A 12,159-nucleotide genomic window follows, 5' to 3' on the forward strand; every position below is an offset into this window, starting at 1 on the left:
GGGAGATGTGTTTGTATATGTGTGTGCGCGCGTCTATTGGCATGGACGACGAGAGGGACCTCTTCCGTTCGTCTCCTCCATCACGATGAGGGCAGCCTCGTCAGGCAACCTCGAATTATCTGCGCCCCCCCCCCCCTGCCGCCAGTGAAATTTGCCGTGCGTCTCCCACGTCTCGGGACCAATATACATTGTACATGCGAGAGAGAGAGAGAGAGCCGACCGGAGCCCGCTCTGGTTCCAAGTGGTGAATCACGCCGTCCTCCCCCTCCCCTTTCTCTGCGAATGCCTGGCGAACCAACCAAATCAACACCCCCCAAGTCCGTGCCCGCCACATGCGCTGGTCCCCCCTCGCTTCACTCCTTTTCCACGTCCCTCACTGGGGGCCTCGGACGATGCAAGTAGACCGCCTGCCCCTGTTTGGGAGAGGCTGTCCTCCAGCAAGGCCAGTTATCGCGCGTACGGGTGGAAGCCCCTGTTGCCGCCACGCCCGCCGCCGCGGTAGTTGGCGCCGGGCCGGCCCGCGTTCTTGGGCCCCGTGGGCGCGTTGGCCGGGGGCGCGTTCTGCGCGTCGGGCGTGCCCTGCCCGCCCCGGCGGGGCCCTCCCCCTGCCGTGTTGGGCTGCGGCACGTCGTCGTACATGCCCTCCCACGACGTCGGAGCGCCGCCGCCTCCACCTGCACCGCCCATGCCGTAGCCGCCAGCAGGGCCGCCGTAGCCGCCGCCTCCTCCGCGGCCGCCCCGCCGCCCGGCTCCAGGACCTGTCGGGGGCTGCTGCTGGAAGCCGCCGCCAAAGTCGCCGCCGCCCGGGTGCTGTTGCTGCTGCTGTTGCATCATCTGCTGTTGTTGCATCATCTGCTGCTGCATCTGCTGCATCATTTGCGGGTTCATGTTGGCCATCATGTTTTGCGCGTTGGCGCCGCCGCCGCCGCCTCCCCGGCCCATCATCTGCTGCATTTGCTGCATCTGCATCATGTTTTGCCACATGGCTGGGTTCATGTGCATGCCGCGGTTCATGGCCATCTGGCTCTGCATCATGGCAAAGTACTGCTGCATCCGCTGGACGTACTGCGCCATGACCTGCGGCGTCATGCCATTGTTGCCCATCTGCTGGCCCATGCCGCCCTGCGCGGCCTGCTCGTCGCCCTTGCGGAACTTGCTGCGCTTGGCCGCCTCTTCCTCTTCGCGCAGGTTGCCCCGTGGCTGGGCCTTTTTGACCTCGACGGGCTTGCCGTGGATCTCGAGTGGCACGTTGATGCAGGCGTCGACTCCGGCCTCACTCTCAAAGGTGACGAATCCGAAGCCCCTAGGCCGCCCAGTGTCTTTGTCCATCATGAGAGTGGCATCGACGACGCGGCCGAACTGAGCGAAATAGTCCTTGAACTCTTGGTCCGTCGTCTCCTGGCTGACGCCGCCGACAAAGATCTTGCTCGTCTTTTCCTGCTCGTCTCGGGGGATGGCACGCTTGGGGTCGATCTGCAAAAGCCTATTAGCATGTGTTTTGAAAACGAGGTCCGCCCCGAGGCCATATGATACTCACAATCTTTCCGTCCAGGAAGTGCTCTTTGACCATGACAATGTTGACAGTCTTTGCATCTTTGAAAGTGAGAAACCCGAAGCCGCGGGACCGTCCAGTGCTGCTGTCCCGCATAACGGTGCACTCGACCACCTCGCCAAACTGGGAGAAATAGTCTCTCAATGAATCTGGCCTTGTTAGAACCATCTTGCTTACGGGCTCAAGGACATGGCGACCATACCGTCTGTCGTTTCCCAATTCAACCCACCAATGAACATTTTGCTACAATACCAGTCAGTAATGATTTCCGAGACACAAAGTTCATGTTATCGTCGTGTGGTAGATGGTCAAAAAGGTAGCAAGAGATTGATGGACTGGCTTGCCAGCTCATCAGCTCGACAGCGAAACGGCATCAAATGCTCGAGACGACATGGATGACGGCCCCCTTCCCCCCCGGCACCACCCGTCCAGGCTGTCGCATAGCTCGTCACACCCATACGCAAGCATCCAAGCAAGCTCCTGTCCGACTCAATTTCCAGGCAAGGGGGATAAACCCTGGGCATTGGGAGAAGGCCTTTTTTTTTCTCCGGGAAGGGATGGGAATAGCTGCGCATCGAGATAGCGCATGGTCGAAAGAAGGGTCCGTTGGGATCCAAGCTGCGGCCAGCCGTATCGAGGACCAGGGTTGGTTGCTGAAGGAGGTAGCAGGCAAGTCGGCGAGCTCGCTCTCCACCACAACATGAAGACATGGGGCGGTGCGCGAAGAACAGTTGATGCTTTGTCGACTTTGTATCTTTCCTTTGCTTTTGCTCGGCTTCTTGCTATCGTCTGGACTGCTTCTCTGCCTGTCTCAAGCTAGGTACGAAGTGAACTTGCGCGCTAGCCGCCGTCAATCAGGCGGCTACAGCTTCCTGACGACTGTAATAGCATAGCATGGGGCGCCTCAAGGGCCTCCCGTAGCTGACGGCTATGAAAGACAGGAGCATGTCCCGAGGTGGCTAGGTCGGTAGGTAGGATCTGGCTCGATATATCCACAGGATGAATGCCCAGATTTCCGAATAAGTCCCATCTCTTCCTAGCGACTTTCGTGGGCGCCCCTCCGCTCGGAGGGAGTGGCATAGCCATGTAGCATTTCTTTCATGGCGCGAATGCCCGCTCTCCAAGGCGACCACGGTTCTCCATCTTGGATTGCCGACAGCTCTGTGACTTTTGCTCGATCAAGCCAAGCCTCCAACTCCTGACGAGCCTGACCGCTTTCCCACCCAGACAAGCCAGCCAGCATGATTTGCAGAGTAGCCGAACGCATCATGGCCAAGCCTGAGCCGTCGTCGATACAACTGCAAAGAGCAGGTGTACATGGTCGGTGTGTTCGCATGCGCGGTGGGGAAAGGCAAGAGAGGGCAATGAGTGCGAAAAGGGTGGAGTCAAACTTACCCATCGTCTTTGGCGCTGGCCTTATGGACCGTTCCGTAGGGCGGAGTCGATGGCGCGTCGTGGTGTTGCACAGCAGGGGCGATGCTGTTGCTTCTGCCGCCAAGATTGAAGTCGACTTCGTCGTCGTCGTCGTCGTCTTGGTCATCGTCGAGTGCATCGTGCTCCATTTGCTCTCCCTCTGCAGGTTGAGGATGCTCGCTCGGCACGACGGCCGCTAGGTCGATTTCGGCGTCATGCTTGATGGCGGGCTGGCCGCTGGCATCTGGCCCAGGGACCGTCTTGGGAGCTTCATTGTCGTCATAACTGTGAAGGCACATCAGTTAGAAGAGCCGCTTTCTCAAGGCGCAGCAGAGACGTACAGGTCGGCGAAGATATCTTCTTCGAAGTTCTCGGGCTCCGTCATGATAGAGGCGGTGGCGGGAAACGATGAGGGCTGCCGTCAAGTGTCGAGAATTGTTGCCTGCTCGAAGGCGCCTTGCACTGCGCCAGGCCCTCGCAAAGGCAGACCGGCGACGGTGATGATTTGCAGGCGCGAAATGATGGGGCGGTACGGTTGCGAGCTGGGGAGACAAGGGTTGTTTGCGTCAACAGGGAGGGCCTGGATGAGAAGGAGGAGGATGGTGAGTTTGTTTTGCTTGCAAAAGGGAAATGAAGACGCGGAGGGAGGTCCTTGCTTGACAAACGCAGCGCAAAGCTTAGGTCCCTCCTCTTCCTTAGCACAGTACTGCCCTTGCCCTTGCTTGCTTAGGTACATGACTAACCAAGCACGGGGGCAGGCAGGGGGTCTGGCCAATCAGAGGCGGGCAGCGGCGCTGACAAAGGGCACCAAGGCACTGCCGGAGCTGACCATGCAGTGGTGAGGAGATTGGAAGCAAGTCCCGGGCTCTTGAATGGAATAGAGGTCAAGCATACATATTGTGCTTTGAGTGCTGGGGCTTGTCGAAAACGTGGTACCTCGCAGAGCAAGGTAGGTACCGTCAAGTGGCCGCCATCAAAGACGCGAGCGCGATGCCTCCCTGCCCCGTGTGTACTTGAGGGGTACACCTAGCCGTCGCCCCAACGCCGAGCACTCCGCAAGTTCCCCTCCGTAGCCCGGGTAGAGCTCAAGTACCGAGACACCGCCACACCTCGCCCGCCGGTGGTTCTGAGACGCCATCACCACTAACCTGGCACTTCACCCGCCCTCCGACATCAACCCTTGACTGCAACGGGGCTCTCAACCAGCCTCGATTCGCAGAATGAGGCGCCGGCCTGGCCGCTTCTTCCAAGACGATTCCTGAAAATGTGGTCGTCCTCGGGAAGCGGCAAGAAGCCAGCTCAGTCGGTGGGTTGCCTTCTCTCGGCTCTTCACCTTTGCCATGCTAACTCCCCCACAGCCGCAGGAAATGGTCCAGGTCGGTATGTTGGACCATCTCCCATCCCCACGATTGGACCAGTCGTTGCTGACCCGTGGCTCGACCCCGTATCGCCAGACCGTTCCGAGTACGTTGCATCACAACCTTGGACCGACTCCCTTCTTCTGCCGCTGACCTCCCGGCCTAGGTCCGCCTCGCCTTTCTGGAAGCCGCCTGCGCGGGAAAATGCGCCCAAGAGAGGCGTCACCCCTACCTCGAGCCGCGATCCGAATCTCGTCGTCGGCGCCGCCTACTCGCACGCCGATATCCTCAAGTTCGACACATTGTACGTTGACTCTCCCTCCCCGCCAGTCCCCGTTCCGTCTCCTTGTGGCTTACCGAAATGTTCGCCAGAAACCTCTCTAGCTCCTCTGCTCGCCCCAAGACGCCGCCCCAATCGTCCTCTGCCAAGGTTCGCGTCCATGAAGCCACGCCTCCGTCGCGGACTTCAGCCGGCCATGGCTCCCCTCCTTTCAAGAGCTACATCAACTTCCTGTCAAACACAAACGACGACTGGAAAGCCGACGAAGACGAGATGCTGGGCTACGATGACGACGACGGCGACGACTTCGGCCTCCCCAGCCTCTCTAACATGAAGCGGCGGTCGAGGCGGATGGCTTCGCAGAGCAAGACTGACCCCAGTGCCCTGTCCCCCGCCCTCGACGGCTCCTTTGGTATGGCGGCTAGGCGCCAGTCCAATAGCGCCGACATAGCGGTCGAGCGTCCGACACTTTCATATCCCATACCGAAGAAGAGCGAAGGCAAGATTCTCCGGCCGCAGTACAAGGAGATCTTACGAGGTTCGTGTCCGTCTCGTCCGTACCGGAGGGCGACCCGCTAACTTTCTCAGACCCTGCCAGTGCCCTACACCTCATCAGCTACCCCTCCGTCCCGAGCAACGCCTCCCCAAAAGAGGCAGACGCCATTAACTCGAGAATCACCAGGATAAATAAATTCAAGAAGCTGCTGCAGGCGTCCACAATATCGCTCGCGGACCTCCGGGCCCTGGCCTGGTCGGGGGTGCCGGAAGAGGTGCGCGCAATGACGTGGCAGCTTCTCCTGAGCTACTTGCCCACCAACAGCGAGAGAAGAGATGCCACGCTCCAGCGCAAGCGCAAGGAATACGTGGACGGGGTGCGGCAGGCGTTTGAGCGAACCGGCACCAATGCCGTCGCGCCCGGCAAGGCAAGGGGCTTGGACGAGGCCCTCTGGCATCAGATCAGCATCGACATCCCTCGGACGAACCCGCACATTGAGCTCTACAGCTACGAAGCAACGCAGCGGTCGCTAGAGCGCATCCTGTACGTCTGGGCGGTCAGGCATCCGGCCAGCGGCTACGTGCAGGGCATCAACGACCTGGTGACGCCCTTTTGGCAGGTCTTTCTGGGGCTCTACATTGGCGACCACAACATCGAGACGGGCATGGACCCCGGGCAGCTCCCAAAGACGGTGCTGGACGCGGTCGAGGCCGACTCGTTCTGGTGTCTGACGAAGCTGCTGGACGGCATCCAGGACCACTACATTGTAGCCCAGCCGGGCATCCAGCGCCAGGTCAGCGCCCTGCGCGACCTGACGGCCCGCATCGACTCGGGCCTGTCCAAGCACCTAGAGCACGAGGGCGTCGAGTTCATTCAGTTTAGTTTTCGGTGGATGAACTGCCTCTTGATGCGCGAAATCAGTGTCAAGAACACGATTCGCATGTGGGATACCTATCTCGTGAGTTGGCTCTTCAACTCCCTTCCTCGTCTACCCTGGACGCGCTCATACATCCGCCCTCCGTTCGCGTTGGACGGAAGACAACGCGGGCCCCCTCTCTGCTAACCGCACGGGAAATCAGGCCGAAGAGCAGGGCTTTTCCGAGTTCCATCTCTACGTCTGCGCCGCGCTGCTCGTCAAGTGGTCCGACAAGCTCGTCAAGATGGACTTCCAGGAAATCATGATGTTCCTCCAGAGCCTGCCCACCAAGAACTGGACGGAAAAGGACATTGAGCTGCTTCTCAGCGAGGCCTTTATCTGGCAGAGCCTGTACAAGGGGTCCGCCGCCCATCTCAAAGGCCAGCCCAGCCGGCCCGCCCTGACGAACCTGCAGCTGTGAGGTGTCGTCGAAGCAAACGGGCCTGCCCGGGTTTACGAGACGGGAGCCAGTGGGCAGCCTAGTCTCTTATGGATACGCCGAACTAGGCAGACCAAGACGAGGCTTTCACGAACGCATGTGTATAAGAGTGTTGACGGGCAATGCAATCATGAAAGCAACGTCCACACATACACGGACGCCATGCTCGCGTCATCCAAGAGGAAAAGCATGGCTCCCGTCGCATACAGCACATAGATGCGGGTTGATAGGCTCCCGATGCCCCTTGACTAGCTCCCAGCACAAGACCACAACAGAAGTAAGCCTCAGCAAAGCAAACCATTATAACTTGAGGAGTGAGAGCCATGAACCTGGGCGGGTAACCAAAGCCTGCGCACCCCCGGAAAAGAAAAGAGAGAAGCAGTCAATAAGACAAGGGCGCAGTCGGTCGAATCAAAGGAATTCCTCAGTGCCCAAACACCGCTCAAGTGCCGAAGAGCTCTATATGCAAGCTCCGTGTCCCAACTCCGTCCAACTCCGGGCAGAGGCCATGTTCGGGAGACGAAAAAGAAAGGCAAGCGGCGAGCCAGTCCCCCATGCACCCCGCCACAAGATCGCCGCTCCCCGCACCCACAACGAAACGCGACCCGTCAGCCCGCGCGCCATGTCTCAGACAGGGTTAAACCCCTGGTCGCTGGTTACTGGTGACGGACGACTTGCTTTGGGGCTCAAGGAGTGAGGTCCCCGACAAAGCCCAGACGATGCCTGTTGTCGTCGCACACCCTCGCCCACTCGAGCAGCAGGCGCCAGACATAGAGGCGCATGTCCTCTCTGCGGAGCACCTGTTCGGCCCACTGGCGACCGGTCTGGGCAATGGACGCCGCCGCGGCGTCGCCGGGCCGGCCGTCGCCGTCGGCAAAGAAGTCGAGCACGGGGTAGAGGTCGCGGAAGGTGTTGTCGAGGGGCACAAAGTGCGCCCAGGGGACGAGGCGGTCGTCGTGCCACTCGGCGTATATGGTGGCCTTGAGGGGCAGGCTGGTGGAGCGGAGGAAGCCGCGGAAGCGGGCGCTGAAGGAGTTGCCGTCGGCGTCGGGGAGGAATTTGTATTCGTACTGGGCCTGCATGGGCATCTGCTCCGCGATGCGGAAGCGGGACGCGAGAAAGTCACACTCGCCGGGGGGGCAGAGGTGAACAAAGGCGGCGTCTGCAAAGTCCTTGAGCCAGGCGCCGAGCTCGCCGGGCTTCTGGCGCCGGCTGTGGTGCACGACCTGCGAAGGCAACGCAAAGGCCGACGCGCGGACGCCCGAGGCCTCGACTCGGGAGACGGTGGTGCCGTTGAGCATGTCGACGAGGCGGTGCCGCTGAAAGTGATGCCAGCTGTGCTCCCTGGCCCGGCCACCAGAGGCGTCGCCCCGCCAAATCAGCCCGTCCTTTTTGCGATGCCACGGGGGCCCGTGAGAGTCCCCGCCTGAGTAGAAGGCGTCGTCGGTCAAGTACATGGCTCCCGGGATGAGGATCTCGTTGTTCATGGGAAGCTTGGATCCTCCAAACAAGGGAACAAGCTCCTCGGTCGACGACAGGCTAATGGGCTCGATAAAGGTGCCGTGCAGCTGGCGGAGATGTGGCTGCAGGCAGGGGTCCATGGCGGCCGTCCAATTTCGCACAAAGCCGTCGAAAGCGTAGCCGGGCGTCCAGTCACCAGGCATCTCGGCAGGCGAGGAGAAGTCGTCGATCTGCGCGACGGCGTACGCGGGCGTGTGGACACCGCACGTCTTGACAGCCAGATCCCAGTACGAGCTGCTGGGCCCGTGCCACTGCGGCTCGTAGGCTTCGGGCTTGCGGTCGTCGACGTCTCCGAGTCCCCTGAACTCGCCCGTCACCTCTGCCACCTCGGCCATGGATCTCTGCTGGTTCGCCCGCTTGACCAGCTTGGCCATGTCGTCGAAGGGGACCAGGATGCGCGGCTCGTCGAGCATGTTGATGGGCATGTCGACGTCGGGCAGGTGTTGGGCAAACTCATCGACGAGACCCGTCCACAGCTGCAGCCAGGGCACGTGGCCTTGGACATCTCCCACGCCGTGGGCCTTGCCGTTGCGCACCCTGACGACGAAATGCCAGGCCTGGGCCCGGGTGCGGGTGGTGTCTGGATCAAGAGCCCAAAAGGGCGTCAAATCCTTGTAGATGCGGTCGAAGAAGTCCTCGACGACGACGGCATCGGCGTCGCGCGCAGCCTGGAACCAGCGGTCGAAGCCCGGGGGCGGGTGGCGCCCTCGGCGTTGGCGATATCGCGAGGCGGCCGCCTTGACGTCGTGGCTGCGCCGCGACATGAGACGGTCGCAGCGGGCCTTTGCCTCGGCCATGAGCCTCTGGATGGGATGCTTGGAGCCGCGCAAGGCGGGGGCGCGCCATGTCTGGGCGTGGTGCTGTCGGAGCACGAAACAGGCAATGCACAAGGCGACGAGGCACGCGGCGGCCAGGTAGCGGAGGACAAGCCGCCAGGGGCGGGCACGCTGGTCCCAGAGCCTGATCATTGACGGCGAGAGGCCCAAGTCGTCTGAGGAAGCAAACAAGACGGCCTGTAGCACGCGCAGGAGCGTGGCAGTAACCGGCGGCGTGGACAGCGTTGAGAGGAGGGGAAAGGGGGGAGACAGGAGACACAGGAGCGGGAGAAAGACGAGGAGGGGGCCCGCGCTGGCAGTGGACGCCATGCGGACGAACGCCTTGTTCTTATCCGTCCGATTGGCCGCCTGCAGGCTTTGACTCGTTCCATCTCTCGCTCTCTTCTCCGGGTCTTTTAAGCCTGCTCTCCGCTTCCAACCGACGTGTAAGAGCCGAAGAGGTTGACCACGGCCAAGGCCAAACCTGCCGGTGCAGGAGCAATGGGCAGGAGACTGCTAACCCTCGTTGGCTCTCCCATCTTTCCGTAGCGAGCCGCTGCCTCTCCCGTAACCGTTGGATCTGGGCCAAGTCGGCCAACACGTGTGTTGATGGCTCGACGTTGAAGCAGGGATGAGCCTCCCTGTTGGTTCCCGCAAAGTACAGCCCCTGCGCATCTCAGCACCCATCATTAATACCCGCGCGATATAGGCCCGCCAAATCGCCCTCTCCCGGCTATATGGGGGCCCCCTTCTATAGCACGTGTGCGGGATCCGTCGGGGCCGAATGGCTGCACTTCTAGAACAGTTGCTCGTTCACGATGCACCGAAAGCTCAATTGTTGCCTCGCCCGAGTACACTTGGGCCTACCCAATCGAGCCTAGGGGATCGGGCCTAGAGGAGGTTCCTTCGCCACCCGTGTCGAGACGTTCCGAGAGGCGGGCGCCAGGTGCAGGGTCTCCACTGGTCAGTTAGCTTATATAGCCTGAATGAAGCGTGTCGACATGTTCATCCAAGCCCCAACTGGCGGTTTATGCTACAGAATTCCGAGCATCTTCCTACTTATGGTCATGAATACATGTCAAGTGCTTTTCTGTCCTCTCTTTACTACCATCGTCGCAGAAATGCCCAGGGCTCATGCGTGAACGGTGTTCGAACTGTGCACCTCAGAAGAGTTTCCCCATCTGCCATCTCGTGTAACTAGACGCGGCGGCAGAAATCAAAACCTACGGGACTCTTCGGCTTGAACCTAGTGTCAGAACTGGGACTGTTCGAGCCTCCACCGAGGTGTCAATGACGACGGGAGACAATGCCTCCTGCTGTAGAGTTGTACTGTAGGGTAGGTGACTGCGGTCGGCACTGGTGGGGCAACGCTGGCTCGCCGACGTACTGTAATTACTATACGTACCTTTGAAGCTCCCGGCTAATCTTCGCAGACATTCCCCTCCCATCAACCAATCACAACACCTCCAATTATCAAGCAAGCTCGAGAGGCGAATCCGCGCCAGATCCCCAAGCCTCAACGACCCTCTCTTCACCCGCGCCGCCGACGAACCTCCCAAGCTCCCGCCCCCCCTTCTCGCCCTCCTCCGTCGTCATCCCAAAACATCGAGATGCTCCCGTCGACGCGGACAGCGGCCTCTCTGGCGCTGCGCGGTCAGTTTCCCTCCCCTCGTCCTTCCCGCGGGATCCCCTCCCTTGCTAAACGCCCGCAACGATGAAATAGCCAAGCCGACGACTGCGCTAGTGCCCTTTCGTGCTGCTGCCGCCGCCGCGTCCTTCACCACCGGTCCCCGTCGGGATGCCAGCTCATTGACGCCGCACGGCGGAGCTTCGGGCCTGGCCAAGCCTCGCCGGGAGGTACCTCTGCCGAGCGAGGAGGGCACCAAGGGTGTCCTACAATATGCCCTGTACGACACTCCCCACGACATTGCCACATCGCACACACACGCACACCCTTTCTTGAATCCTGTCGCTGGCCATCTCTGACTGACCAACCCTCTTCAGCACCTCCCTCGACGTCATCGCCAACTGGGCCCGCCAGTCGTCTCTCTGGCCCATGACCTTTGGCCTCGCCTGCTGCGCCGTCGAGATGATGCACCTCTCCACCCCGCGCTACGACCAGGACCGCCTCGGCATCATCTTCCGCGCCTCCCCCCGCCAGTCCGACGTCATGATTGTCGCCGGCACCCTCACCAACAAGATGGCCCCGGCCCTGCGCCAGGTCTACGACCAAATGCCCGAGCCCCGCTGGGTCATCTCCATGGGCAGCTGCGCAAACGGCGGCGGCTACTACCACTACAGCTACAGCGTCGTCCGCGGCTGCGACCGCATCGTTCCCGTCGACATCTACGTCCCCGGGTGCCCCCCCACCAGCGAGGCCCTCATGTACGGCATCTTCCAGCTGCAGCGCAAGATGCGCAAGACCAAGATTACCCGCATGTGGTACAGGAGGTGAAGAGAATCAGACGGGATTTGGAGGAGGGTACCAAGAACAAGAGGAAGGATGTATGTATACGGGGTCACAGACGGCGCAAACATGCCGCACGGCCAGAGGCAAGCTCGCAGATGACTTTTTGTCGATTTTCTCCTTTGTTGGGCACGGCGATATGCACACACACACATGCACATATACTGTGCCTCGGGGCCGTGATGGAGCAAAATCGGAGGCGAGACGAAACGAGAATGCGTAGCACAGCAGCACGCCCCCCCCCATGCTCTTCGCAAAGCTCGCAAATCCGCCGTGGTGCTTGTCACAGGCTGCCAATCCAGTGACTACGACATGGGGACTCGCTGTGGCGATCCAGAGTGTAGAGATGCAAAGAGCAAGCACCCGAGGCAAGACGCCCAGCCATGGTCTCGCTCGGGCAAGCGGGACCTGCGAGATCAGCTCGAATCGGATACATGAATTCATAAGAGGCGCTGCCAAGTGAGGTTCGCCTGCCTACCTACATACTGCCACGATGTCATCGAGCATTCCCACAGCCCTTCCAGTACAACGTCATGCGAGCACCACAATCTCGGACCGCGCAGCCAAAGTCACATGCTAGACTCAAAGACGCTCTCCATTGAATCAACTATGATGTTTTCATAGCAGCACAACGCCGACTCTCGTGCCAAACAGTCTGCCCTTGTTGGATGAGGCCGAGTGCGCGGCCAAGCCTTGGGCTGCATGCACCCTATTCTCTTCCCCATTGGTAAAAAAGTATGTAGTTGCTGCTGCTGCTTCGTATTGATGATAAAAACAGTTCCGCCAGCGCCAAACAACCATCGGCCCTCAGCTCTTGCAGCCAAACGAAATATACCCAAACGAAAGTGTGCGAGCGACAGCATGTGAGAAGCATTTTTTTGAGAAGCGGCGGCGGCGATCAA

The 12,159-nt window shown here is 60.4% G+C and overlaps 4 protein-coding genes across 4 annotated transcripts; 2 read left to right on the forward strand and 2 right to left on the reverse strand.

The window, feature by feature from the left end:
- Positions 1-447: 447 nt before the first annotated feature.
- HRG_00165 (RNA recognition motif domain-containing protein) lies at positions 448-3,350 on the reverse strand (the record flags this gene model as incomplete). The annotated part of the gene is made up of 5 exons (XM_044858636.1): positions 448-1,473; positions 1,538-1,701; positions 1,755-1,795; positions 2,948-3,250; positions 3,307-3,350. 5 exons carry the CDS (start codon positions 3,348-3,350, stop codon positions 448-450), a joined length of 1,578 nt encoding a protein of 525 aa, XP_044725036.1.
- Positions 3,351-4,229: 879 nt separating this feature from the next.
- HRG_00166 (rab-GTPase-TBC domain-containing protein) lies at positions 4,230-6,436 on the forward strand (the record flags this gene model as incomplete). Its single annotated transcript, XM_044858637.1, has 7 exons — positions 4,230-4,271; positions 4,324-4,345; positions 4,420-4,429; positions 4,490-4,627; positions 4,696-5,141; positions 5,192-6,057; positions 6,179-6,436. The coding sequence occupies 7 exons, from the start codon at positions 4,230-4,232 to the stop codon at positions 6,434-6,436; spliced, it is 1,782 nt and encodes a 593-aa protein (XP_044725037.1).
- Positions 6,437-7,140: 704 nt separating this feature from the next.
- On the reverse strand, positions 7,141-8,943 carry HRG_00167 (glycosyl transferase family 90 domain-containing protein; the record flags this gene model as incomplete). Its single annotated transcript, XM_044858638.1, has 1 exon — positions 7,141-8,943. The coding sequence occupies one exon, from the start codon at positions 8,941-8,943 to the stop codon at positions 7,141-7,143; it is 1,803 nt and encodes a 600-aa protein (XP_044725038.1).
- A 1,457-nt stretch (positions 8,944-10,400) lies between these two features.
- HRG_00168 (NADH ubiquinone oxidoreductase, 20 kd subunit domain-containing protein) lies at positions 10,401-11,245 on the forward strand (the record flags this gene model as incomplete). Its single annotated transcript, XM_044858639.1, has 3 exons — positions 10,401-10,443; positions 10,514-10,697; positions 10,795-11,245. The coding sequence occupies 3 exons, from the start codon at positions 10,401-10,403 to the stop codon at positions 11,243-11,245; spliced, it is 678 nt and encodes a 225-aa protein (XP_044725039.1).
- Positions 11,246-12,159: the final 914 nt, after the last annotated feature.

The sequence above is a fragment of the Hirsutella rhossiliensis genome (assembly GCF_020360975.1).
Source record: "Hirsutella rhossiliensis strain HR02 chromosome Unknown scaffold00001, whole genome shotgun sequence".
NCBI lineage: Eukaryota > Fungi > Ascomycota > Sordariomycetes > Hypocreales > Ophiocordycipitaceae > Hirsutella > Hirsutella rhossiliensis.